Source organism: Protobothrops mucrosquamatus, unplaced genomic scaffold (assembly GCF_001527695.2).
Source record: "Protobothrops mucrosquamatus isolate PMUCROS unplaced genomic scaffold, P.Mucros_1.0 scaffold267, whole genome shotgun sequence".
NCBI lineage: Eukaryota > Metazoa > Chordata > Lepidosauria > Squamata > Viperidae > Protobothrops > Protobothrops mucrosquamatus.
The window spans coordinates 60,159-76,407 of NW_015386612.1; the positions used below are offsets into that span (position 1 = coordinate 60,159).

General features: G+C 35.9%; 1 protein-coding gene across 1 annotated transcript in view; it reads left to right on the forward strand.

Annotated features, from left to right (window-relative positions):
* The first annotated feature begins 4,713 nt into the window (after positions 1–4,713).
* The window catches only part of LOC114922492 (adhesion G protein-coupled receptor E3-like), a 37,536-nt gene continuing 26,000 nt past the window's right edge, over positions 4,714–16,249 (forward strand). Inside the window, exons 1-5 of the mRNA XM_029283893.1 lie at positions 4,714–4,718; positions 10,621–10,681; positions 12,462–12,520; positions 12,664–12,832; positions 13,676–13,774. Coding sequence (XP_029139726.1) covers positions 4,714–4,718; positions 10,621–10,681; positions 12,462–12,520; positions 12,664–12,832; positions 13,676–13,774 — 393 coding nt within the window. The remainder of the gene's footprint in view (positions 4,719–10,620; positions 10,682–12,461; positions 12,521–12,663; positions 12,833–13,675; positions 13,775–16,249) is intronic.

Sequence of the window (16,249 nt, forward strand, 5' to 3'; positions counted from 1 at the left end):
CTAATATAGGAATCTGTGAATTGTATTTAATTTCTTTTTTAAAAACACACTACCTTGTAATGCTGCCTGAATCTCACACATTCAGGAGGACCATTCTTTTAATAACTCTTAGTCCAGATCTAGCAGATGGAAAGGTCTGGAAGAGTTACTTCAGTGCCAAAATTGATTTAATAGAGGCAACTGCTTGAAACAGCAAGTACCTTTTCAATGAACTGTTTCCTGTTGTTTCTTGTTAGTCTTTGAGTGCTACTGATCCAACCCATACTGCAAGTGTTTTTAGTATGAATAAAGAAATGTTTTTCATAGTCTTATTTATATATATATACCCTTATATATTCTTAAAAGTTCTCATTAAAATCAGTGAAACTGGTTAATTATCTTAATTATTTCAATGAGCCTTTTCAAAGCATTAATCCAGCCTAATATATAATGTTTTACAATGTAAAATGTAAAATTGGGGTGGGGCTTTGATCACATTGGTGAGGTCACCATCCTGACTTTTTTGACCTCCTGCCTGTTGGAAAACCAGGTGAGGAAAGATGAAGAAATTTAGCCTACAGCCCTTAGCTTGACTATGAACTTCCTGAGTGTTGCTTCTGAATAGACATGTAGAGAATGACCTTGTAACTCAGAGAAATAGAGGGAAACTTATAGTATCAAATCTGAGTATTGCCTATAAACATAATTATATAATCTCTTTTATATATATATATATATATATATATATATATATATATATATATATATATATATATATATATATATATATATATATATATATATATATATATATATATATATATATATATATATATATATAATATTATGGATTTATATCCATAACAATACAGTTCTAAAAAAGAATGAATTGCTAAGCTGTGGTTAGATCTAGTTTTCTTGTGCATTGTGTTTTCAGAATGTGATGTTTCTAAGTATGTTTCTGTCCTTTTGTTTAACACTGCACTCATTCCAATTTGCTTTTGTCAGTCCTTCCACAGTATCTACTCCTGTCCTTGTTTCTGCTCAATTATTTGCATCATCTGGCCATTCCTTCTCAGGTTACACTTTTATACATTTTTATCTATGGGGTTAATTGAGTAGACATGTATACAGTCATGCTGTCAGTCAATTATAGACCTCTTCTTTCATGCAGTATACATACCAGTATGTATGTGTATTTCCCTTTCCTCTTTGGAGGAAAATACATGTAAGTCCCATAAACGTGAAGTCTTCAGACAATTAAAAGCATTGAACATTTGCATGTGGCTAAACAGAATTAATATTAACAGAAAAATAAAAAAGTTGTTTCAGTCATGCACATTTATCATTGAAATAGAGAACCACATTTGTCATTTCATGACAGCACATATCGTGCACATTTAAGTCAGAGGAAGACATCATAAAATTAGTATGGAACTAATCTGTGCTAGTCAGAAATAAAATAAATTCAGAAGAGGCTGCATGAAAAGCCTTTGTAGAAAGAAAGAACATTTCCAAAACCCAAGAAGTTTCCACATTTCTTTTTAGTCCCCTAACCTATTTATTTTTGTGTGCCATCATCATTTATTTGACTTCAGTGAATACTTATTGTGCTTTAATGCTGTCTATTCTTACTTGTATCCAATTTAAATAACCACACTGTTTGATAGATTCTTCAAAGTTCTGATTCTTCCTAGCCCACAGAGAACTGTGAAGATGGTAAGATAGAGCTATGTGCACCCCACTGCAAGTGCTTTTATAAGCCATACATGGTCTCCTTCTGTAGAAGGCAAACATAAATAAATTTGATAATTATGGTGGCTGCAGTTGATCAGAAGTTGATAGGCAGCCAGTCTGTTGGTGATAGATTTTCAGATGATCATTACATGCCCAGTAGCCATCTGAACTGTCTTTAGGAAATGAATTAAGATGGAAGGAAGAGAATAATATATTTCTCTTTAAAGGAATATTTCTAATCCAGGTGTGCATTGGAAAATAGCAAAAATCTGAAACAAACACCTCTAGAAATAAATAGCCATGGGTACTAAAACTGTCTCCTAAGAAAGAATGCACTGGAATTTGTGGTTTGCTTCTGTAGTGTCTTCATTCACTGCTGATTACAATTATAAAGGCTCTCCTTTTTATATCACCTCATTTTTATTTCAATTTTCTGGAAATCCTTCCCATACAAGATGGTAGAACTATGGGAGAATTAACTAGATAACAGATGTGTATTTAGAATTTAGATTTAACTGATTAGCAGTCTGGCATTATTCATTGATAGATAGATGATAGGTAGTCACAGATACATTTTTCTTAACATGTCCAGTTGCAATAATAATTATATACTTCAATTTTGTTTAGAAATATGCAATGCTATGTCATGCATTCAACTTATTTAACTCACCTCTAAATTACAAAAATGTGTAACTGACTTTAAAAATAATATCAACAATAAAATCAACGCCTGGCTGGATGTCAAGTATATACTGAAAGCAAATACACAAAGGTCAGTCTAACACCAAAACCTCAATGAATATTGTTAAAGGTAGGAAATGGCAAATATATTGTCCTCCTTAACTACTGCATTATGTTTGAATTTAAACTGTTTTGCTGATTATAGAATTGTAGAAGTAGACAAAGCGTGATCACATCCAGCTCAGCTGTGAAAAAAATATATACTTAGGATAGTGACATCCAAACTTCAACTTTGTTATACTGATCCAGAGAAGTGTCTTATCTATAGAAACTTCCTCTCAAAAGGTCAATAGAAATATTTATTATCCAGATAAATCCACCTACCCATCTGCCACAGGATGCTTCCTTTACCCAAAACATCATAAATAAATCTGCAAGGCAGATATATCTGGAAATGGTGGCAACATAGCCATCTGTTCTTCTGATTTTCTGGGATTTTCTAATCCATAGCCTACCAATAGAAAAGAAGAGAAAAATAACCTGACCTCTAAATTACAAAAATGCAAAACGTGAGTTTTTCCAAAAGTAACAATATAATTGTATAACTAAGAAATCACTTTGGACAATCACCATGAACAACCAAACAGTGCTGAATTTCATATATAGAGCAGCATCAAGAGGACCATTATTAAGTAACCTCTTGAAGCAAAGAAACATAGTAGGTTGATGGAGAGGCAAATAAACAAATCACACACACACACACACACACACATCAAAGAGGGATGGAATCAAACTGAGGTCTCACATAATCTTTCAGCTCTGGGCTTGTCGACATGCTTTCCAGACAGCAGTAGTGATGGTGGCTGCAGCCTTAGTCTAGACTAGAGGAAAGTTTTGAAAATCAAATCAGAGGGCTCAACGCTCATGTGGATCAACTGACCATCATCCACCTACTTGCTATTTTTGTAATTTCTCCTTCAGGCAAGGAAAGATGTATGCTTTTGTTCAGTGACTGTCAGGGCCTCAAGACATATGTCAGAAATATGGTGGTTTCCTGGGCTACATACATGCTGACTTCAATCAGAACTGGGGATTCCAATGGAGAAAGTAAGAGAGAACAACCAGGTATGGAATATTGGCAGGATGCTAAATGTTGGCCATGTTTCATTTTTTAATTTTGTTTTCACCAGTGCTATAGCTGCTGAGGCTAATTCCTCTACTACACTTGACCTTTCTTTACAACTTCAGCTATTGAGATAATGTGGATCCACAAAGCTATGGTTAACTACTGTTGCAGTGATACTATGATCCTATGCTTTTATGGATAGTTAAGTACCTTATTTGTGGTACAATGCCTTAATTGTATAGCAGAAAAGCAATTCTAGACAACAATATAAGACAAATCAGCCTTCACAGTGAGCTGAGGTTGAGAGGAAGGCTGCATCTTGGGGACCAATCTTAAAAAATGGTTACTCCTACCATCATTGCTGGAATGTGTGGATAAGCCTTCTGATCAGTTAGCCATGAGCCTGATACAATCAGTTATCAGATGCTAAATATTGATAGGCAGTTTCAAAGCTCCTGTGCTTTATTCTTATGAGGGTTTTTTTTAAACTTCAAACTAGTTTTTAACTGTAGACCTTCCAAGCAGCGGACTACCCTTTATAGCTCTTCCATTATAAGAATAAACTTTGTAAGCACAAAAGCACAAGTCTCATCTGGAAAGTCCTTTTATCATTCTGAGGATTAGACAGAATTTTAGAATAAGTTTACATAAGTAGTAGGACAATATCAACTTATTTTTTAAAGCACCAGAAGGTAAGACAACCAGAAGGTAAGACAAGAAACAATGGATGGAAACTAATAAAAGAGAGAAACAACCTGGAATTAAGGAGAAACTTCCTAACAGTGAGAACAATTAACCAATGGAACAGCTTGCTTTCAGAAGTTATGGGAGGGGAATTCAGAAAACATATTGTAAAATGATATTGTTTAAATCTTAAGACCAGATGAAGGAAATGGTCCCAATGCCAGCATAAAATTAGGCCTGCATTGCCTTTTATTGCCAATACATTGAACAAATGCAAATCTCAAATGCATCCATCTTAACTCATCCCTGGGTGGAGAAGGGTGGGATTTATTCCAAGCAGCTGAATCCCAAATAACTTGGCTAAGTTATTATTATATTTTTGCCATCAAATCAATTTTCTTGGCAATATTTTTGGAAGTGATTTTTTTTATTTGCCTTTTTTCATATAAAACTCAAGGCTGAAGACATACCAATACTTCCTCCTCCTATTTCCCCACAATAACCCTATGAGGTAAATTGGACTGACTGGCTAAAGTCTCCATCTGGCTTTTCATGCCTAAAGTGGGACTAGAGGTCAAAACCTCCTGGTTTATGGATCAAAATCTTAACCACTACATCAAGCTTTACCATTGCCTTCTTCCGAGTGCCAACAGAGGGAGACTGACCCAAAATCAGTCAGCGGGCTGCCATACTAAAGGCAGGATTGAAACTCACAGTTTCCAGCAACTCTAACCACTACACCAAATGTTATAACCTTACAGAAAATAGCAATATACAGCAGATCCATGTGTTTACTCCCACACTGGGTTCACATGTTATGCTAACCTACAATATAGTTTGTTGTATTTGGAATACCATATTGTCTGAATGCAGCCATGTGATTAGTAAACTATGATTTATGATTAGCATATAGAATAGAATAGAATAACAGAGTTGGAAGGGACTTTGTAGGTCATATAGTCCAGAGGTCCCCAACATTTTGGGCACCAGGGTCTGGTTCCATGGAGAGAGGTTTTTACGTGGACCGGAAGGGGCATGGTTTTGTGGCTGCCTGCATCCTGTGGATGGGGCTTTGCTTGTTTGTGTGGCCCGGTTGCTGGCATGCTGCGGCCCGGTACTGGTCTACGGACCGGGGGTTGGGGACCCCTGATCTAGTCCAACTCCCCACCCAAGCAGGAGATCCTACACCATTTCTGACAGATGACAGTCCAGTCTCTTTTTGAAAGCTTCCAGTGAAGAAGCTCCCACAACTTCTGAAGGCAATCTGTTCCATTGTTCTCACTGTCAGAAAATTTATCTTATTTCTAGATTGACTCTCTCCTTGATCAATTTCCATTTGTTATTTCTTGTCTGGTGTTCAGGTGCTTTGGAAAATAGGTTGGTCCCCCCTCTTTGTGACAGCTCTTCAAATATTGGAACACTGCTATCATGTATCCCTGGTCCTTCTCTTCACTAGACTAGCCATGCCCAATAATATGAATTTTGCTTTCTCCAGAAAGCTATGGTTTAATACAGTGGAATTCAGCCGGTTCGCACCACTTCGGCAGAACCGATAGCTAATTTTTTGTTGCCGAGGCCCAGAATGGACTTCCGGAAGCTGCATCCACACAGAGAACTGATTTTTTTTTTCAAAGAAATTTTATTTTTTTTTCCATCATAAAAAACAATCATAACATGAATAAACACAATAACAAATAAACCCCCCCCCCCGGACTTCCCAAACCTAATCCCAGGATAATATTCATATAAAAGTAAACAAATACTAATATCTCTAACTCCACAAAATATCTTAATCTACATAAAAAGATAGAAAAAGTAAACAAACTTAAAAAATCTAAAAACCTAAATTATATTCTACTACTCTATGCTTCTTTTGAATATAAACAATCCATCTTCTCCATATTGATAAAAATTGTTCATTCGAATGATTCTTCAAATAAGCCGAAATCTTTACCATTTCAGCAAGATACGAAACTTTCAATCTCCAGTCTCCCATTGTAGGCAAAATTGGGCTCTTCCAATTTTGGGCTATCAGCAATCGAGCAGCAGATAAACAATAAAGCATCAAATTTGTTTCTTTTGCATCTAAATCTTGCACAATACCTAAAAGAAACAACTGTGGGAGAAAAATAATCCTTTTTTAAAAAATTTGCTGTAAGTTCCACCACAATTGTATCCAAAAGGCCTTAATAACCTTACAAGTCCACCACATATGAAAAAAAGTTGCATCTGGCTGTCCACACCTCCAACACTTGGATTCATAATTCACATAAATACGAGACATAGTTGAAGGATCCAAGTGCCATCTATAAAACATTTTATAAAAATTCTCACGTAAATTTTGAGCTTGTGTAAACTTCACATTTCTCACCCAGATCAACTCCCAAGTGTCCATAGGTATTGTTTCTCCTATATTTTGAGCCCATTTAATCATACAATCTTTAACTAATTCAGTTTCTGAGTCCAATTCTAATAAAACATTATATATCCTTTTAATATGTCCTTTGGCACCATCTCTTACTTGCTTCAAAAAAGTCCCGTCTTCCATAACAAAAATAGTCTTTTTATCAATTCGCCATCTATCTTGAATTTGTCTATACAGAAGCCAAGAAAAGTTTGGGTTATTTTGCTTCAAAACTTCTATTGATTTTAGGTACCAGCTGCCACCACCACTCTGGTATAACAAATCTTTATATGTAAGTCCTTCCATCACCACTCCTCTAGTTATAGTTTGAAAAATATGTGATGGTATCACCCAGAGTGGTAGTTTAACATCAAACTTGAAAAAATACTTTTGCCAAACTCTTAACAGTGCAGTCCTTATTATATGATTTCTGAAGGTTTTATCTATTTTTTTCTGCATAAAAAGATAAGCATGCCACCCAAAATACAAGTCCCATCCTTCGACATTCAAAATCCCCTTGTTGGACAAATTAATCCAGTCAGTCGTCCACGTTAATGCACAAGAATCATAATAAAGTGTCAAATTTGGTACTTTAAGTCCTCCACGTTCTCTGGTATCTTGAGTAATCTTAAATTTAACTCTCGCCTTCTTGCCTTCCCAGATAAAACGATTCAAATCTCTTTGCCATTCTTTCAAGTTAAGTTCATTTTTTAAAATAGGTATCATCTGAAATAAAAAAAGAAACTTAGGCAAAATGTTCATTTTAATGGCCGCTATATGACCCAGCAAAGAAAGCTGTAGTTTTTTCCACATTGATAAGTCCTTTTGTACCAATTTCCACAATCTTTCATAATTATTCTGATACAATTTCACATTGGAGGATGACAAAAATATTCCCAGATATTTGACTTTATTAACCACTTCAAATCCTGACATTTGCATAAGTTGATCTTTACCTTTAGCAGTCATGTTCTTTGTAAGAATTTTAGTCTTATTCACATTGATTTTATATCCAGCCACTTTGCCATACTGATACAGCTCTTGTAACAAAAATTCCAATGATTCAATTGGTTGAGTCAATGTAAAAATTAAATCATCAGCAAAAGCTTTAAGCTTATATTCTTTAGTAGAAATCTTTAAGCCTTTAATCATTGGAGATTCTCTAATTCTAGACAACAGGATTTCCAAAGACAATACAAATAATAATGGAGAAAGTGGACAACCTTGTCTAGTACCTTTTTGTATATCTATAAGTTCTGTCAAATCTCCATTGATAATTATTTGAGCACATTGTTTTTGATAAATCGCTTTTATGGCTGTTTTAAATTGATTTCCAAAATTCATGTAGTCCAACATTTTATTTAAAAACTGCCAGTCCAATTTGTCGAAGGCCTTCTCCGCATCTAAGAAAATAAAAGCCGATGGCACTTGATTGTTCTTATCCAATAAGCAAGTCAGTCGATGTCAAAACAAAATCAATCCTTGAGAAAGACTCATGTCTATGAGAGAAGAAGGTAAAGTCACGTTCATTCATATGTTGTGATCTCCAAACATCCACCAACTCCAGATCTTCCATCATTGCAAAAAAAGATTTAGGGAGTCTGGAAAGGGCCACGTCCCTAGAAGTTGTCTTTTTGTCTTTTAAAGTATCAAGTACCCCATTCCAGTCTCCCATAACAATCAAGGAATTATAATCCATAGCCACAATTTTCTGGTGTAGTTGTCTATAAAATTGTTTTTGAGATGACAGTTGATTGGGGGCATAAACCCCAACTATTAAGCACTTTCTTCCATTTAAGTTTATTTCCACCAATAAAAATCTCCCTTCTTTGTCAATTTCTTTTAAGATAGGTGAAAGATGTTTCTTTATGTATAGTGCAACCCCTGCTTTTTTTTTAAGAGCAGGTGCAGTAAACAAGTCTCCAAGCTTAGAATTTAACAATAATTTTTGATCTTTAGCCACGATATGAGTCTCTTGTAAGCATATAATATCATTATTAAAATGTCTTAAATAATGAAAAACCTTACGTCTTTTGTGGGGTGTGTTGAGTCCCCCCACATTCCAAGATGAAATTTTAAACATTAGCTGATTTCAGTCCTATGGCAATACTTGAAGCATAAGACTTGGCAAAAACCTTAGGTCGAGCGCCACCTACTGGCTCCGAAGTAGCAGGTGGCGAACTATCAGCTGATGGGCGGGCTGTCAGTTGTTTTTCTTTTTCCTTACGTCTGTGAGCTGCGCGGGTCATTCTTTGTTCTTTTCCATCGTCTTTCAAACACCCATTTGCGTCCTTGACGCCGGAAATAGAAGGGAGGTCCACAATCAGATGCTCAGCTACATCAGTCTTTTGGGCTGTGAGTGGACGCTCTACTTGCAACACAGATGCCATAAAGTCGTTCGCTTTTTTAATCGAGTTAATTCTGTAACGCTTACCAGCCACTGTTACAATTATGCCCACCGGTACATCCCATCTGAAAATTATTTGTCTATTCTTAAGTTCCTGCACCAAAAAAGCATAGTCTCGACGCGCTTTAAGTATTTTCGCTGGGATTTCCTTTAAAAGAATAATATCTTGATTTAAAATCTTAAATCTTTGTTGATAGAAAAGCTGCATTATTTCATTTCGTCTCGCTTTTCTTGTGAAATAGACCACCACGTCTCTTGGCAAATTTTTCTGACGGGCCACCCAGGAATTCACCCTGAAGACACGTTCTATTTCATCATGAATTTCTTGCCCACAAGCCAGGGCATCCATAAATGCTTCTGGGATTATTTCTCTTAAATTCTCTTTTGGATCCTCAGCCAACCCGCGGATCCGGATCGCATACTCCATGTCCCGAAATTGAGCAACCAAGACATCACCCTTAACATTTTCCAAAGTTTCCTCTACAAGTTCCAGTCTTTGCACGCTCTCTTCAGCCCTCTGTTCATTTTCCTCCACCCTTTCTGCCACCACATCCACATATTCAGCTAAACCTTGAAAGGCAGTTGTCACATTCATACGGAAGCCCTCATGTTTCTGTAATAATTCTTGTTGTTGCTGTATTACTTGATCAAACCTACTTTCCATTTTATCATCCATTTTTTGTAACATCTCTGTCATTTGCTTAATACTTTCAGTCATAAAATCCTGTAGTTCTTTGCCAGAGGGCGGTGGAGGTGAAGAAGATGGCGGGGGTGGCGGGTGGGAAGCCAACTTAGAAGTTGGTTGAGGCGGCTGGGAAATCGGAGATGTAATTGTCTTTGAAGTTGTGGGCGCCACTCTTCTCAAAGCCATATTAACAATTTGAAATTTCAATCAATGTAAAAGTCTCTTAAAGTCTTTTAAACAACTAATCCAAAACGAATAATAAAAGTATTAAAAGTAACAAAAGTTCCAGACCGGAAATCCGAATCATTTTCACTTCTTCTTGCTAAAAAGTATCATTCCATCGCCATTTTAAATTCACTTTCACTCAATCCCCCCAAGTATAGGGAAGATCAGAATATCCAAAGTTAGAGTAAAATCCAAAATAGGAAACAAACTTCCAGGGACGGTTTGTCTGCATATAATAACTCACAGTTCAATTTAAATTGCAGCGGTGGCGGCAGCTTCTAGCTTCGCCAAAGCGAAGGCGTCCTGGATCGCGGAGAATCCTCGGGGCTCCGGAGGAGTTCTAACCTACATCGTCCACATAGGACGACTCGGGAACTCAACTCCTACCCCGGGCAGCTCACCGATCCCCTTATGCCCGGGGGAAGGGTATCGAGCCGTTTGACAGCTGATGCTTGCTGTCAAAACGGCTTTTACGCGAAACAGGCGGGAGGCAGCTGTCGGCTGCGTCCGACGAGGTCGCCTGCACACCGGAAGTCCACACAGAGAACTGATTGTTCACATATTTGAATCCCTCCACTGAAGTTTCAGAAACGCAATTGCTAGTATTACTTAGAGAAAGCAATTTTGTGTAATATATTGAAGTGTTTGCATGTCTGTCTAAGTTTCTCCTGATGATTTTTCTTTTTCTTTAGCTGCTGGCTTAACCCAGATTTTATCTGGAGCTTTACAGGACCGGTCTGTGTGATAATTGTGGTGAGTAAACATTGCCTCTCTTTTTTTAACAGTAGAGAAATGAGAGTCCTTTCATTTCATTTCATAACATTTTTTCTAATATGAGAAAAAAAGAAGAACCTGATATCAACGTAGCTAAAACAGATACATCATCTTTCTTTCTTTTTTGTAATAAAATTGTTATTAATTTTCTAATTTTACATTTAGGCATTTAAAAAGCAACATGGTGGCTGGGTTAAATCAATAGTTCAGTAACATACAAAAATTTTCTGTACAAACTTCAAACTACAACCTCAAATATTTCCTCTATTTTTCTGTTAATAAGCTAATACAGTTTTTATTATATCAACTAAATAAAAACATCATTATTGCATTTATCAATAAATTTTTAGCTTATACATATCTTAATTACTTTTACATTCAATCTTTACATTCAATCAATGTCCTGTTATTAGTTTTTCCCAATTTTTAGTTTCCCATCAATATTCAAATTTAACATTTGATATTTATAATTTCCAGGTTTTAGGTAACCAAAATTTCCTTTATCTCAATTCATAACAGAATCTAATATTCAAAATACATATCTTATCTATTTGACTATAATCTTATTCTATTTCCTAAAAGTTATCTATTTCCCCCCATCTTACACCATCTAATTAAAAATACAGTATCCCCTTTAATAAATCAAAGCCCATTATATATATTGTCTGAGTTAATCAATAAACATATTCATAATAATTTTTTTTCCTTTTAGGTCTAATTTTTAAATATTAAACAAATAGCATCCTTATTTTTGACTAATTTCCAAATATTTTAAATTTAATGATCAAAATTTCCCTTACCTCAACTTCTCCCTTTGATCCTCTAATTAGTGGTATGAAACCTCCTCTAATAAATCAAAACCCCAATTTTCTTCACCCTTTTTCTGGTTTTCTTTCTTTGCCAACTAGCCTTCCATGTCAACGCTTTTAAATCATCAAATAGATCTCCCTCTATTATTATATATATTGTTTGGAATAAGAGAGACCATTTAGTTGCCATTTTTTGGACGGGATAGTCCATTTGTATTCCTTAAACCGTCTCCCTATAATTCCAAATCCCCACAATTGTCCTGGTATGTTTATCTTCCATTCAGCCAGATTGCTATGACCAGTCTTTTCTCAGCCGGTTTGAAGGGCTGCCCCAGATCAAGCAGAAGGGCTTCCACCCTCCTGCTATCAAGTGGGGGTCCCCTCCTTGTTTGTTGCCCCTATAGGGTGACTTTCGACCCTTTCCAGGGTCTCAGCGGAGAGAAACCGAACGCAGAAGACAGAGCTCTCCTTCTAGCGGCCGCGGCGGCTGCAATGGCAAACCAGAAATCAGATACATCATCTTTCTTTGATTTTGTGTCTTAACAAGATGATGTTTCTTTCATAAATAATGTGGTAAAAGACATTGCTAGGGGATCAAAGTTTAAAATAATGTAGGGAAAACTGTTGCACAAAGGGAATTCATGAATTTCAATATTTTGCCAGTGGCTGGAATTTTATATTTTAGGAAGAACTTTTTAGGGGAGGGAAAGAAAGAATGAACTGGGGGGGACATCTGGAATTAAAATAGAAGTGAACATCTACTTACTTAAAAGAATCAATTAGCAAAGTATAGAAACTCAAACTAACTTTAGTTTTCTTTTCTTCAGCTCATCTAGTCTTAGGGCATAATCTATATCTTTTTGTTGTTATTGTTGTTACCATATTTATCTGAGAAGACTTATTCCCCCCCCCCAAAGGTGAACCTGGTGTTTTTCTGTCTTATTCTGAAGACTTTGCATGAAAAACTGGCATCTCTAAATTCACAGACATCTACAGTCAGAAACACCAGGTAAGATCAATCATAAAATATGAAAATAGGAGTTGATCCTGGCAATTTGACAAAAATATTTTTCAAAATCTTTTTTCATAGTATTCCAGACCATATAAAGTTTGTCACAGTATAAGAGTGTTAACCTTTTGATGTTGTTGTAGGTCACTGATGTTGAAGGCTATAGCCCATGTTTACATCCTGTGTGTGACTTGGTGTTTTGGCCTCTTTCAATATGGCTCTTTGAAAGATGTTATGGCATACATGTTCACCATCTTCAACAGTGCACAGGGAATCTTCATCTTCCTGGTCCACTGCTTACTCAACCAAAAGGTGATGTATAGAAGAACAAAGGTCTGCACTTTGAACAAACTGCACAATTTGGAAAGTTAGATTACAACAGAAAGTCTTATGGTCCATATTTTCAAGACTGGCTTCGGGATTTTGTGAGTTGCTGGTACAAAAGTGGTCCATGTCCTCATCTACCAGTTTCTCTCTCACTGAAGAAAAAAAAAGTGGGGGGAGGCAATGTAATGGTTAGGAGGTGAATGCCATCTCCCTACAGATTGCCCTCGACTTATGACCATTTGTTTAAGGATGGTTTGAAGTTACAACAAAGGAAAAAGTGAGTTAGGAACTATCCTGAAGTTATACCTGTCGCACCATCCCTGCAGATACATGATTGCAATTTGGGCACTTGGCTACCAGCTCACATTTTCAATCATTGCAGCATCTTGCAGTGATGTGTTCATGATTTGCTAACCTTCTCAGCCAGCCTCCCACATGCAAAGTCAATTGGGGAAGCCAGATTTGCTTAATGATCATGCTGATTTGCTTAACAACTGTGTGATTGCTTCATGACCATGGTAAAAATGCTCATAAAATTAGGTCCAGTCATGAGATGACTTGCATAATTGCCACATTGTTTAAGGACTAAAATTCAGGTCCCAGTTAGGGTTGTAAGTTGGGCTAAAAATAGATTGAATAGGAGAAAGATGAATTTTAATAAAAGGCAATATCAATATAGTTATTGAAATATTCAGTAATAAATAAGAACACATTTACTTAAATGTGTTAAATGTTAAGCCACCTTTCATACTTACAATCAATCCCCAAAGCAAGTGCAATTGCATTGAAGATTATTCTTCTGAGTGTCTTTGTATTTTGGATCTTCAGGTGAGAGAAGCTTACTGGCATTGGATTTATTGCAAGAAAGACATCAGACCCACTGTTTCTGAGATAACTATGACCTCTGTTCCCATCAGCAACCCTTTGGTAAGACAGATGTGAGACTGATAGATTTAACCAAACTTACAGCGATAGGGGTAACCTGCCTCTGGTGGCCAATACAGGCAGGTTCTATATGTCCAGGATATCAGTAGAGTCATTTTTCCCAACCCAGTTAATTCTCACAATGTAAACACCATCTACTCACAAACAGCAGGCAATGGAAGAAAGCTGGATTGTCTTGGACTGACTACATGAATTCCTGAAATACCACTTCTAGGTCTTCTCTTCCTCTTTTGGTGCTGTGCCAGAGAAATTCGGAAGTACAGGCAGTCATTGTTTAGCAACCACAATTTGTACTGGCAACTCAGTTGTTAAGTGATGTGGTCACTAAGTGAAACTGCAACTGTGTTTACAATCTTAGTTCAGCCTTTCGTTGCTTTACAGAGCTGCAAAGGTTATCAATATAAGGATTTGTTGCAAAGTTACTTTTTCATCACCATCGTAACTGCAAGCAGTTGCTAAAGGAGACAGTCATTAAATGAGGGCAGAACTAATCCATTAGCTAAAATAATATTTTCTGCCTACCCTCAAATATTATGTCATTTCACTTAAAAGACAAAAGCATCTGAGCAAATTTTTTAAAATGGAGATTGTTGCTAGAAGATTATGATGAAAATCTGAAGTTTCCCCTCCTCTATGGCTGAGTTCCCACAACCTTAATACTCTTTTTTTTAGTATACTATATCATGTAGAGATAGGATTTGTGTTTTCTTTAGTTTAGCTAAAGTAAATAAAGATTGTAGCCCAGTCTTTGTTTCCTATTGTATGTTGTTTTCACATTTTGCTCATTCTAAAGCAAACCTTTACAGGTCCCCCCCACCAGGCAAATGTACCATTTGTAGCGCATAACCAGAAGATGGAATGGGAAGAACCATAGCACACTGTCTCTCCTTTGGACTTTGTTCAGTTTGAATGAAATTGAAGAAAATTGGGATATATTCAGCCATTTTTAATTCTCTTTCCTTGCTAATCTCTGGAGCTACAATGTCTCCAAAATATAGTGGAGAACTTTTTTTTCCAAGCCATTCCCTATTTTAACTCACTTAACCAGAAATAGGCTGATTAGAAAGTATAGAAAATATAGAAGGGGCAGCTCATCTGCTTGCCATTAACTATAATATGTCTACTTGAACAACATATCCAATATGTTGTTAATTTAGTTAACAACATATTGGATATGTTGTTAACTAAATTAACACCAAAGAGCTTTCAATTACTTTATAATGAAGGATATATTTAAATCTCTTTTTTCATATAACTATATTATCAGAATTTTTTCTAATGGATTGCCTTCTTTCGTATTAATATCTTTGTAGATAGAGCATTGGATAAAATGTTTTTATTTCTCAGATACAGATAATGTTCTACAAATTATTTAAAGAGGCAGTTTCACTTGTGACAACACTGTAAGCCAAGTGTCATTCTTTGAATTGCATCTTTCTCAAGATATGACTCTTTCCTATGTTATTGGAATGCAAATACCACTCTTCTGTAATAATTTTGCTGGTTTTTAAGGAACAATATATTGTTGAGACATTGAAGTGGAGTGATTTATACTCCACATAAGTAAACTTTAATGTTTTGCTTTATAATAAGAATAATACAATAAGTAGTTGAATTTATAATTTCACTGGCTGACATTTAATATATTTATTATTTACTTCCCCTCCCCTTTAGGGCTTTTATAAATGTACAGTTATATACTTTACATTTGTGTGTTTGCTTTGTATATTCTCAGTGGTTAAGTCAAGAAAGGTCCAAAGCTCATCAATATCATAATGCATCATGCACATCAATTTTGGTATTTTAAATATTAGTCATATTTAAATACATCACTGAGTATTTTTGGTTACCTTTATTAGCTGCAGCTATTATTCCATTTTAATATTAAGTCATTTGTAGAACTGCCTCAAATTATAATGCCAGCTATAGGATAATTAGAATGATCGTGATGCCCAAAGTAATATGGACTAATTGATTGATTGATTCTAATATAAACCCCATTGGCTGCTAATTAGCCAGATTTGAGGTTCTAGTTCAATATACCAAACAAAAAAGATCTTCTGCAGTCACGACATAAGCCTAAGACTGAAAATCAGGCTTGTCAGATGCTATATTTTTTCTATCCTGCTCTATGGAGTAGAGAGTTGGTCTCTGACAGAAGATCACCTGAAGAGACTAGAAGCATTTGAAATGTGGATTTACAGGCGGCTGTTACGTATAAACTGGGTTGACAAGATCAGAAATGAGGAGGTGATAAGCCGCCTGGGAAAGCCAAGGAAAATCATCAAAACAATTAAAAAATGAAAAATAGAATATTTCAGACATGTGATGTGACACCCAGAAAAACACGGCATACTCCATTTAATCCTCCAGGGAAAGATTGAAGGCAAACGAGGTCCAGGCAGAAGAAGAACATCGTGGCTTCAAAATCTAAGGGACTGGTTTGGACAAAACTCA